The sequence below is a fragment of the Nansenia antarctica genome, assembly GCF_963989245.1.
Source record: "Nansenia antarctica genome assembly, chromosome: 4".
Lineage (NCBI taxonomy): Eukaryota > Metazoa > Chordata > Actinopteri > Argentiniformes > Microstomatidae > Nansenia > Nansenia antarctica.
Genome location: NC_137689.1, coordinates 72,347,998 through 72,360,513, shown reverse-complemented (window position 1 = coordinate 72,360,513; position 12,516 = coordinate 72,347,998). Strand labels below are relative to the sequence as shown.

General features: G+C 47.0%; 3 protein-coding genes across 3 annotated transcripts in view; 1 reads left to right on the top strand and 2 right to left on the bottom strand.

The window, feature by feature from the left end:
• Window positions 1-1,844, bottom strand: part of pnpla7a (patatin-like phospholipase domain containing 7a) — a gene marked incomplete at both ends in the record, with an annotated part of 18,549 nt that extends 16,705 nt beyond the window's left edge. Inside the window, 4 exons of the mRNA XM_080529691.1 lie at window positions 842-929; window positions 1,368-1,442; window positions 1,571-1,624; window positions 1,767-1,844. Coding sequence (XP_080385817.1) covers window positions 842-929; window positions 1,368-1,442; window positions 1,571-1,624; window positions 1,767-1,844 — 295 coding nt within the window. The remainder of the gene's footprint in view (window positions 1-841; window positions 930-1,367; window positions 1,443-1,570; window positions 1,625-1,766) is intronic.
• A 1,258-nt stretch (window positions 1,845-3,102) lies between these two features.
• LOC308156638 (pterin-4-alpha-carbinolamine dehydratase-like) lies at window positions 3,103-4,217 on the top strand. The gene has a single exon (XM_080530026.1). The coding sequence runs from the start codon at window positions 3,158-3,160 to the stop codon at window positions 3,461-3,463; it is 306 nt and encodes a 101-aa protein (XP_080386152.1). The 5' UTR covers window positions 3,103-3,157; the 3' UTR covers window positions 3,464-4,217.
• Window positions 4,218-5,576: 1,359 nt separating this feature from the next.
• clic3 (chloride intracellular channel 3) lies at window positions 5,577-11,323 on the bottom strand (the record flags this gene model as incomplete). The annotated part of the gene is made up of 6 exons (XM_080530023.1): window positions 5,577-5,741; window positions 6,843-7,018; window positions 7,462-7,568; window positions 7,850-7,975; window positions 8,978-9,087; window positions 11,288-11,323. The coding sequence occupies 6 exons, from the start codon at window positions 11,321-11,323 to the stop codon at window positions 5,577-5,579; spliced, it is 720 nt and encodes a 239-aa protein (XP_080386149.1).
• Between the last annotated feature and the right edge of the window lie 1,193 nt (window positions 11,324-12,516).

Genomic DNA, 12,516 nt, shown 5'->3' with positions numbered 1-12,516 from the left:
AGTGCTGTATGCGCGTTCCCGGTTCCATGTGTACTCTACTCTTGTGTACTTCATATACGATGATCTGATGATCTTTCTGTGTGTGTGTGTGTGTGTGTGTGTGTGTGTCATGCGCGTTCCGCAGCTGTAGGATATATTGGTATTTGATCACCTTCTATATAACATCACCTGCTCGGCTTTAATGACTTAACCGCTATTAAAAACATAATAATTGTTGCCACCCTCTAGTTTTTGGTGAAATTACATCTTTGTTTTGAGCGCCAGTGCGCGTTTTATGAGCGTGCACGCGCGAAAACTGACCGCTCCGCCACGAATGTGAAAAATCCTGGAGGAAACACTGACCTTAGAATGATGACCTAAAGAAGTGTTTTGTCATTCGATGTCAACACACACACAGACACAGACACCCATACAGACACAGACACAAACACAGAGACCCACACAGACACAGACACCCACACACACAGACAGACATCCAGAATTTCAGACACAGACACACAGACAGACACCCAAACAGACACCCACACACACAGACAGACTCAGAGACAGACAAAGACAGACAAAGACAGACACACACACACACACACACCCACACACACAGACACCGACACACAGACACACACACAGACACCCACACAAACACAGACACCCACACACACAGACACCGACACACAGACAGACACCCACACACACAGACACCGACACACACACACACAGACACACACACACACACCCCCACACACACACACACACCCCCCCACACACACACACACAAACACAGACACCCACAGAGACACACACAGACACACACACACAGACACAGAGGAAGAAGATCACTCACTGGCCAGCTTGTATCTCCTGTACAGGAAGAGCACTACGATGCCGATCAGGGAAACCGCCACCACCGCCCCGATCAACATGCCAGTCAGCTACGGCACAGAACAACACTGCTTAGTCAACCACAGAACATGACACTACAACCACAGAACATCACCGCAACCACAGAACATTACACTGCACCCACAGGATCAGATCCCACAGGATCAGATCCCACAGGATCAGATCCCACAGGATCAGATGCCAGACAGCTGTCAGACAGTCAGAGTGAAAAGGGCTCCATGTCAAAGGGCTCCATGTGTGTGTGTGAGTGTGAGTGTGTGTGTGTGTGTGTGTGTGTGTGTGTGTGTGTGTGTGTGTGTGTGTGTGTGTGTGTGAGTGTGTGTGTGTGTAGTTATTTCTACACATTCATGATGGATGAACTTATGAAGGCTTACTTTTAAGAAAACGTTTCTGAATTCTACAAAGTGTGGGAAAACAAATAGAACACTGGGCTTCATAAAAGTTCATAAAAGAGTGAGTTTGGGTACCATGGTGGTCTGCATCCTCTCCTCCACAAACTGCTGCACCCGCGCCCTGAACTCCAGACTGCTCGGCACGCGGCCCTGAGGAGAGACACACACACACGCTCATACACCAGACAGTCTGACTCTGAACACACATACAACAGCGTATGGTTGCTTGGTGAATTCTCTGTACCGTGGTGGTCTGCGTGCATACTAGGCCTACTGACCTGCACAAACCGCTGTACTCGAGCCCTGATGTCCTCACTGCTGGGCACCTGGACCTGAAGAAAATCATCATACATTACACACACTCACTGAGCTTTGCTGCGCTGACAAAAACAACACTGAATGTAATCTGAGTGCATTACACCAACAAACACAACATCTAGAGACAACGGTCCTCTTAGAGACCAAGTCACTCACGGCGCTGGTCCACTGACTTGCACTCGTCCAGCTGCACTGGCCCTCGCCGTCCTCTTCCTCCTGCATTGCTGCAGACATTGCTGTCTTCAGGATGTCAAAGCTGTGTCAGATGTGTCTGTCACAGACTGTCTGTCCACATCCAGATGCAGACAGTGCGCTACTGTTACTGTAACGTCATCTAACTAACATCGCTTTACTCGAGTAGGTTACACTAGAAAGACACTAGCAGCTAAAAGAAGACACAAGCTCGTATGTGTGAAAGCTTATAGCTAATAAGTGTGTCTAGCTGTCTGGCTAACTTAACGGTGACCGTAGCCTTACACAGCAACCGTTGGTGGTTGGAGTATATAGTCCCAGGTCAGGTGTGTCTTAAGACAGTCAGCTAGCTAACGGTGATAGTTAGCCAAATATACTGTTGTAGTCTTGACAGTTCAGCAGCACAAAGAAGCGCGACACAGCATGTTCATGTTGTAAATGTCCTAAGCTACAGCGTAGCAACCTTACCTTCAACACTTTTCCGGAGCCGTTTCAGCTCCTTTTCTCTTCGGTACCTAAGCTAAGAAACTGTTCTGCAAACTTTGGTTCTTCATTTCGTCCTGTGATCGTTACGACAGGAACTACACGTACCAATCTCTGCTGTTGCCGCGATACCGTGTCGCTCGTCCCGATTGGCTGCCGTTGCATCCGCTCATCCAATCAGAATCTGGGGTCTTCTTGTTTCCCAGTGAAATACTTCCTGTAGTTCACAGGAACTACACGCAGTGTTGCCAGGGATTGACAATTTCCAGCCTAACCACAGTCTAAAACCCGCTAAATCCACCCCCAAAAAAACAACCCAAAACCTATAATTGTCAAAACTGATAATTACTATTGGCCAGGTGCCCATCTCCTGCCCCCTAAACTGTATGTCTGTTGCCAATGATGTTTGTAATAAAATAATAATAAAATGTCACATTGTATAATGTAGCTACTAAGGGGTGTGTTTAAATCTCACGCATTCGGTAACTCTCAGGCACTGACATGTTGATACCGCCTAAATGCTATTTATCCAGCCCAACCCGCCCAAATGCTTTTTTCCGACCCAATGAGATCAAAAGTAGCCCATTCGGCGGTCACCACACCCCATCTGGCAACCCTGACTACACGTACAATCTCTGCGGTTGCCTTGATACCGTGTCGCTCATCCCGATTGGCTGTCGTGACATACACCCATCCAATCAGAATGGGGTCTTATTATTCCCAGTGGAATACTTCCTGTTTACACTTTCGCCCCTCGCTGTTGCTTTAGCTGGAAAGCTGCCAAACCTGATTGCTTCTGTTGGAGTGAAGCCAAGCTCTCAAGCTCTCAATCTCACTAGTAGTGGGGTGTAGCCTATCTTTGAAACATAAACATGGCAGGTAAAATCCAAGGCTTGAGTGTGGAAGAGAGGGAACACCTCCTCCCCATGCTGCGCAGCGCCCAGTGGGTGGAGGTGGCGGGACGGGACGCCATCTACAAAGAGTTCATCTTCAAAGACTTCAACCAGGCCTTTGGCTTCATGTCCAGGGTGGCGCTGCAAGCGGAGAAGATGGACCATCACCCAGAGTGGTTCAACGTGTACAACAAGGTGCAGATCACGCTAAGCACACACGATTGCGGGGGACTCTCTCAGCGCGACATCACTCTGGCGACTTTCATCGACCAGGTCATGATCTGAGCAGCGACCCCCCGGGCTGCCCTGGTACGCCTCTGGGGGGACCCCTGGTCTGGTCTGGCCTGCCACGCCTCTGGGGGACCCCTGGTCTGGTCTGGCCTGGCCTGCCACGCCTCTGGGGGACCCCTGGCCTGGTCTGTCCTGTCACGCCATCATGCCACCCCGTCTCTCGGGGTCCCCCCCGGCCTGCCACCCCGTCTCTGGGGGGGACCCCACCTAGAGCACCCTGAATCATCGCTCCCCCGTATAATAACCTCTTCAGGATTATCCAGGATCCAAATAATAAACTTCACAGGCCACATTCAATTCACTGTGAAATGTAGAGATGTTGTGGTGTTGCTAAAGTGTTGAAACCAGCAGTATTACCTTTCTTAGAAAACGTTTTTTTTTTTTTTTGCTTTTGTGGAGAGTCGGTTTGAGTACCGAAAGAAGACCAATGAATCAAGAGAAGACCAGAACAAGTATTAAACATTCCTCTTCATAGCAGAATAGATCATGGACCGCTGCACTTAAGTCTCATTAACTCACTAACAGTAGGCCTAAGTCAAGAACTGATTCTGAATCTATCTGATGAAAATGTTAGATTTTCTTTCCGGATATTTTCATCATACATATAGACGATATATAAACTTCCTACACGTGCCTACCTTTGGTTAAAAACGGTTTCCTATTGTATGACTGGTGTTGTCAGTGAAGGCAAATAAATATTTGAATATCCACAAACAAATTTGAACGCCTCTTTACTAGGCCTATTTTTTTTTTTTACTTATCATTATTTTGTGTTTACTGTATTGTAAAGTGTATGTCAACGATTTGTGTCTTTAAGGTCTCTTGAAGATTAGCCTGATTATAACAAACGAATAAACTGCTTTGGATGTCAGGTCTGGCCATATAAATGCTTCCAAACTAACAGATACTGTATTCCAACAAGTGCTATGTAAATAAATAAAAACATGTACTAAAAATATGATGCAGTATAGACTCACAATTCAGCATACTACCATGTAAATGAAAGACATACACTGGCATAACATGTTTGATTAGAAAATGCACCCATAATCAATAATATATCATCAATAATACTCCATGAAACAAGGCAGTTTTCTTTTCTTTTTTGCTTTATTAAATGTATTATTGCTTGTCACTCCATACATTGTCTACACAAAAACTAAAATCACACGTTTGCCCATTCAGTATTGGGCCTAGATCTATTGTAACAGACTGAATTTTCAAAGAAAACATCATTTTAAAATGTAGAACATAAACTCTAGGCTAAATGTTATTTATTTGGATTCGAAAGTGCTTTTTAATTGTATCTTAGGGGGGTAGAATTAAAAGTCAAAATCCTTACAAGCAACACATTTTTAAAGCAAGACATGAATACATACAGTACCTAGAAAGATAAACCATTGTTAAAAAATAAACAACATTTTGACAGCTGGCCCCAACTCAATGAATACAAGTATCCACAGAAACTGAACAGGTAGCACAGAATTGTATTGCCCACATATTGTAGTAGACCTCCACCCTTCATACATAGCCTAGTCTTAACACACACACTATGTTACTTTAGGATGACACAAGACATACATGCCTCCTTCTGAGGTTACCATTGCTTCATGTTTTGTTTCCCATTGTCTAACCAAGCCCTCTTCATCTATACATGCCATCTAGCTGATAATACACACCATTTAGCGGGCGCCTTTATCCAAAGCGACTTAGATTTCAGTGAGTACATTGTACATTGTTCGGTACATATGGTCCCAGTGGGAATCGAACCCACAACCTAGGCCACCAAGGACCTGAGCCACAGAGGACCACCATCATCTCCTCTTCTACCTCTCTCTCCTCTCCTCCTTGCTGCTCTCTCTCTCTCTCTCTCTCTCTCTCTCTCTCTCTCTCTCTCTCTCTCTCTCTCTCTCTCTCTCTCTCTCTCTCTCTCTCTCTCTCTCTCTCTCTCTCTCTCTCTCTCTCTCTCTCTCTCTCTCTCTCTCTCTCTCTCTCTCTCTCTCTCTCTCTCTCTCTCTCTCTCTCTCTCTCTCTCTCTCTCTCTCTCTCTCTCTCTCTCTCTCTCTCTCTCTCTCCCTCCTCCCTCCTCCCTCCTCCCTCTCCTGACCTACTTGTTCAGGTATTTGGCCACTGAGCGGTAGGCCTGGAGGATCTCTGTGTCGTTGGGGCAGGTGTGGCGGAACTCGTCCTGCCCGTAGGCCTTCAGCAGGTAGCGGGTCAGGCCCGTCAGCTCCGCCGGCATCCCAAAGTCCCGGTACTTCCTACACACCACCTGGGGGGGGGGGGGGCGGCGACAGATTTACATACATTTTCCATTTTTTGGTAATTTAGCAGACGCCTTTATCCAAAGCGACTTACAACAAATACATTTGACTAAGCAGGCGAATCTAATACATGACTATGAGTGAATCATCCTGTCATAGCTGGAAAAAGTAATCTATGCTCGGGCCAGATTGGCAAACACATTGGCAGATATAGTGCTAGAAGGAAGGATTTAGATTAGTAGGGAAACTGTACAGGGGGGTAGAAGGATGTAGAGGTCTCAGGATTACATTTTAACCATTTAGTAGACACTTTCATCCAAAGCGACTTCCAATTAGAGATTACAGGGACAGTCTCCCTGGAGTAATTTAGGGCAGTGGTTCTCAACCCTCTCCTCGGGGCGCCCCAGCCGCACCACATATTTGATCTGTTCCACCACCAGCACACCTGATTCAACTAATAAAGTACAAAGCAATTGTGGAGCGGCTGGGGCGCCCCGAGGAGAGGGTTGAGATCCACTGACTTATGGTGTCAAACTCAAGGGCACACTAGTGGTGGTGTTCCCAGGTGGGATTTGACCTCATGACCTTCTGATCACCAGTCCAACTCACTAACCACTAGGCCACCACTACCCAGGGGTAAACTCAACAGTCCCACACTGAGATCATCCACTTGCAGAGTATACCCACTGAACAACATTGTCATGGTTAGTAGACTTAGTAGACGTGTCAGTAGAAAGAAAGGTAAGGGTCATTTTTGTGTCTGTTCATCCAGAAAACATCCAACTCATCATCTCTCCAGCACTTCGTCGTCAACAAGCAAAAGTGTATCTCGTATTGACGTAGACTGAGAGGGTTTCAGATCAGAGCACTTTACAACGGTCTCTCATTCACCCTCTCACACACCAATGGCGGCAAGCTACCATGCAAGGCGCCGGCCCCGCTCATTGGGAGCCATTTTGGGTTCAGGGTCTTGCCCAAGGACACCTCCTCGACACGTGGAGCCAGGGATCGAACCACCGAATTTGCAATCATTAGACGCCGGCTCTACCTCCTGAGCCACAGCCATCCCATAGTGTACGAGGTGAGAGGACGTTGTTGGCTCTACTGACCTTGACGATGTTGAGCTTCGGCAGCAGGTTGCAGTCAGCCAGACTGAGCGAGTCGCCGTCCAGGTACTGTCGTGTGGACTGGGAGGAGTCTGGGCTCTGGTCCAGCTCGTGTGGGAGGGGCGTCAGCAGGTACTGGTCCAACCTCATCAGGCTCTTCAGAAACTTCTTTTCCAACACTGAACAAAAAGGGAAGCGAAGACTTACGGAAAAATGCTTCAGCCACAATCACATCACATCAATGCAGGACGTAATGGACCTATCGCTATGCCACGGCCCCTTTGAAAACTCGGTTGAAAACAAACAACGCTTCACTGACAGTGACTGACTGACCGACCGTGACTGAATGACTTTCAATGACTTACAATGGCAGGAGTTGGCAGATTTCTGATTTCTGATTTACCACAGCAAGTAATAGACATGTTTTTTTTTAAAGATGACAAGAATATTTAGTCTAGAAGCTTTTCACCATCAGATATTAGCGAGTTGTTTGTCCGACTTTTCTGCCTGTCGTGACTTTTGCTGTGATATGATTGGACAATTTCTATTTTGGGGCGTGGCTTAGCGATAGGTCCATTATTGTCTCAACGACTCAGAGACTGTTGAAGTGGAGGACTCTTACTGTCGTTGAGTCCAGGGTTGGGGTTCTTGATGTAGGCAGAGAACTTGTGGAAGATGTCGTCTCCCGCACCGTTGGACTCCTTGTAGCGAGTGCACAGTTTGGGATACCTGCAGATATACGGCTGTTAGCTCTATGGCATATATGGAAGGTGAGCGCGCGCGCGCGTGTGTGTGTGTGTGTGTGTGTGTGTGTGTGTGTGTGTGTCTCTGTGTGTGTGTGTGTGTGTGTGTGTGTGTGTGTGTATGTATGTCTGTGTCTCTGTGTGTGTGCTCATCTGTGTGTGCGTGTGTGTGTGTGTGTATGTATGTCTGTGTCTCTGTGTGTGTGCTCATCTGTGTGTGTGTGTGTGTGTGTGTGTGTGTGTGTGTGTGCTCCTCTGCGTACTCACTGTGGGGGGGCCAGGGCCTCCTCTAGGAACTCCTCTATCTTGTTGGTGTCGGTGCGGACCTCCTCGTTGAAGATGAGGAAGGGGGGCTGGGAGCCCGGGGCCAGGTCCTTCAGCACGTCAGGGGCCCTGGGGGGGGGGGGGGGGGACATGGGGGGGAGGTCACCCTGATGCCCAGGTCACTAGGATAACACCCTGATGTGTGTGTGTCGATATGCGTATGTGTGTGAGACAGTGTGTGTCTGTATGTGTGTGTATCTGTGTCTCTGTGTGTGTATGTGTGTCTGTGTCTTTGTGTGTGTGTGTGTGTGTGTGTGTGTGTGTGTGTCTGTGTGTCTGTGTCTCTGTCTCTGTGTGTGGGTGTGTGTGGAGGGGGGGGCAGGAATTGTCCGCATGGAATTGGCGGATTTACACTATACGTACACATGAGGGGGCCTGTGATTGGATGAATATACCAGACAAGAGAGCTCCTGTATTGTTTTTCTTCCAGCCCAAAATACGGGCTGATCGAGGCTAATATGGGACAGCTGGCAACCCTCCACACAACCCTCATCATCAACTCATCATAAACTAGTGATACGCGGTTACAAGTCACTGTTGTCATTTATAAGTGACAGTTAACTGACAGTTACAAATGACATTGAATGTTATTATTATTAAAAAAAAATATTAGTTGTCAGTCAATTGTCAGTCAATTGTTGGAATTTGTTATTTTCGCTCTAGGCACAGGGTCTGGGCACAGGCTCAGCCCTACTCTGTCTTGGATGAGTGAGCTGTTGAGATTTTTAGAAAGTTATGCATGCGTGTGTGTGTGTGTGTGTGTGTGTGTGTGTGTGCTTGTGTGTGTGTGTCTGCGTGCGTGCCCGCGTGTGCGTGTGTGTGTGCTTGTGTGTGTGCTTGTGTGTGTGTGTCTGCGTGCCTGCGTGCGTGTGTGTGTGTGTGTCTGCGTGCCTGCGTGCGTGCCTGCGTGTGCGTGCTTGTGTGTGTGTGTGTCTGCGTGCCTGCGTGCGTGTGTGTGTGTGTGTCTGCGTGCCTGCGTGCGTGCCTGCGTGTGCGTGCCTGTGTGTGTGTGTCTGCGTGCCTGCGTGCGTGTGTGTGTGTGCGTGTGTGCGATGGTGGCTGGTCTCTCACCTCTTCATGTCCACAGTGGTGAGGGTGAAGTTGACCCCTTTCAGCCAGAGGATCATGAAGAGTCTCTGACAGAAGGGACAGTTCCCCACGCTCTCCCCGTCATCGCTGGCCTGGGGAGGGAGGAGGGAGGGAGAGTCATGAGGGGCGGGACAACGAAGAAGCAGCATCATACTGTATGTGGCCACTTCCTCTGTCAATCAATCATACGTTTTCAAGTTGTTGTTGTTGTTGTTGTTGTTGTTACGTCACATGACACAAGTGTAACATCCTGACATTGGATCACAACAAATGAAATAAGGCAAGAAGGTAATAGTCAAGATGAATAAAGTGACAATAGTTACAAGACGTAAGTGAGACAATTGGACCAGTGACAGTGGACCTGTCCTGGAAGAACAACACAGCAGCCATCATCAAGAAGGCACAACAGCGGCTCTACTTCCTGAGAGTCCTCAGGAAGGAACACAACAAGCAGGAGATACTGGTGGCCTTCTACCGCTGCGCAGTGGAGAGCATCCTCCCCTACTGCATCTGCAACTGGTTCTCCAGCTGCACAGCCGCAGAGAGAAATGCGCTACAGAGAGTCGTGAGAACGGCCCAGAAGATCACCGGCGCCCCCCTCCCCTCTCTGGAAGAGCTGTACAACACACGCTGCCTCAGGAAGGCCTCCAAGATCTCCAGAGACCCATCCCACCCTGGGTACGAACACTTTGCTCGGCTGCCCTCGAACAGGCGGTACAGGACCATGTTCGCAAGGACAAACAGACTGAAGCTCAGCTTCTACCCCAGGGCCATCCAGGCCCTGAACACAGCAAAGACCTAGGTTCTGGGCCCTGGACAGTCTGGACGGATTGATGGCAGCTGCTGGATTGAAAAATCAGGTGTAGTGCTGAGGCACAAATGTGTACATTTCAAGCCTGCAAACGGCGACACTTTAAATGAATGTGCAATAACACTATGTGCAATATGACAACCCTAGTCGTCTATCTGTACAGTATAGTACAGTGGATAGTGTACATAGCCTTTATTTATGTAAACCAGCTCCTTTCCCTTCTTTTTATTTTTTTTATTTTTTATTTTCTTTCCTAGCACCCCTCCCAAATTTCGTTGTTTGGTACCTGTACTATAGCAATGACAATAAAGACCATTCATTCATTCATTCATTCATTCATAATACTCTAAATAGTACAGAGTAGAAATGTCATGAGTATTGCACTCGTGCCAGTGGGTGTAAGAGGTAGTATTGAGTAAAGTGACTGTGTGGTTAAGGGTAGGGAGTCAGTGTACATGAGGTGTGCTTGGAGATAATAGTTATTTGTCTTCAGTAGGCTTGTTTATGAGCCTGGTTGCCTGGGGGGAAGTAGCTGTTGGTTAGTAGCTGTTGGTTAGTAGCTGTTGGTTAGCTTCTGAGTATTGGCCCTGAGGCTCCGGAAGAGGCTTCGTCTTTTGGACGGCCTCAATTCGTCCAACAGATTGTTTTTGTTTAGTGTCTTTTTTTTCTCTCTTTTTTTTACGTGACTGTGATATCATCCCCGCTAATCTGCTTAATGCGGTCATTGGAATGCTAGAAAGCGAAGCAATGTTCAACAGGAAGGTAAAACCCAAAGCAGAAAGTCTCCAAACAGGACAATCTTCTTTTCAGTTTCTGCTCATCTGTCAAGGCTCACCTGGCTTGGCTCCTGATAGTATCACACGTTTACTCAGCGGCGTTAATCAAGACTTCAATACAGAAACATGCGGTTTAACTAAGAGATCATGTGGTAGAACATGGGAGACCGAATTTCATCAGCTGTCATCTATTACTACGATAGCTGAATAAGATCATCTGACGCTGGCCTTTTAGCCGTTCCTAGAGTGAGCGCCTAAAGTGGTGAGGCAGCATTCGCTCACTATGTAGTAAAACACTGGAACATGCTGTCACTAGACATTAGGTCATCTGTATCAACTTTTAAAAATATGCTTAAAACATTTATGTTCTGTTCGGCTTTTAATCAAGGGTTTTTTAAACCCTAACCCTAAAGGCTAGGTTTTTTTTAACTGATTGATTTGTTTTATTTACTGTTTTTAATCCTGAACATTTTAAATTGTCACTGTATTTGTATTTAATGAATTTTACTGAATTGTATATGATGACTCATTTTTATTTTTCACTTTATTTTATCTCATGTGTTCATGTAAAGCAATATGAGTGTACATTAAGTTGTAAGTTGTATGTATACATTAAGAGTATGTGCTTTAGAAATAAATTAGTTTCTTTTTCAGTCTGCAGTTATATATTCTCTATCGGAGGCAGTTTAAGATGATTAATCTTACCTTGATGAAGAGTTCAATCTTCGGGGCCTCCGCCATATCTCTTTGTCTGCTCCTCTCTCTCTCTCTCTCTCTCTCTCTCTCTCTCTCTCTCTCTCTCTCTCTCTCTCTCTCTCTCTCTCTCTCTCTCTCTCTCCCTCTCTCTTAATCTTCAGTTCTCAGCACCTGATTGCAGTTGGCTCACACACTCCGAGCTGTCAGTGTCAGCTAGCCCTCATGTGTGTATCCAGTTCCACACAACACACAGGCACACACACCCATACGCCTACACACACACACACACACACACACACACACACACACACACAGCTGAATCTCTGTGGGCCACTCTGAAGGCCAGGCGAGGCCTTGGTTCTCAGCAGCTCTCTCTGTGCTGAAGGAAGGTGGGACTGCAGCTATGGTGGTAGGTGGTCAGCTTATCAAACAGTTGGTTTGTTTTGACCACTCCTGTTCTCCTCCCTCCCTCCCTCCCTCCCTCCCTCCCTCTCTCTCTCCGCTGCCTCTTTCTGTCTGTCTCTCACCACCACACCCGTCATCTAGAAAACACCCCCCCGTGGACTTACGAGTCGGACCAGTCCATCCAGATCTCTCTCCTCCTGCCCCTGCTCTCCCACAATCCTGCCGTCTCAACGTGTATTGTATTTACAATGCGTTTCCTCTCTCTGTTTTGGACACATGCCCCGAGACTTTCTCTTGGAAATGAGTTCATGACGAACTGAAAAAGCACATCACTCATCAGGGAACTCACAATGATACAGTGTGTTGAGATGGGGGAGGGGGGAGGGGAGGAGGATGGAGGATGGGGGAGGGGGGTGGGGGCAGGTATTGTTATTATGTATGTAGGGTGTGATAGGGTTGACACTCATGACTTCCTATTATGGAATCCTGTATGCATGGTCATACCTGTATAATGTTTGACCAAACCCTTAACCAGACCAAAATGACATGTGACTTGTTACCAAAAATACGCTGAAGAGGTGTACAGAGACAATTGGCAAAGCAATTTGTGTGCCTTCAAAGCATGAAATTGATTTAATACTGGCATGTAATTAATTATGAAATATAATTTTAAAATATTTTATTTTTTAACTGAATGAAGTTTTAAGTTTTATGAACTGTTTGAATCCTTCTACCACTCCCAATTCTCTCACTGAGCTCTTTTGGTAGGGCCGTACCTCCCTAACATGGCCGTACCTCCCTAACATGGCCGTACCTCCCTAACATGGCCGTAC

What these genes read in the sequence shown, in the direction of transcription:
- LOC308156638 (XM_080530026.1), top strand. Translation starts at nt 3,158, where the DNA reads ATGGCAGGTAAAATCCAAGGCTTGAGTGTGGAAGAGAGGGAACACCTC.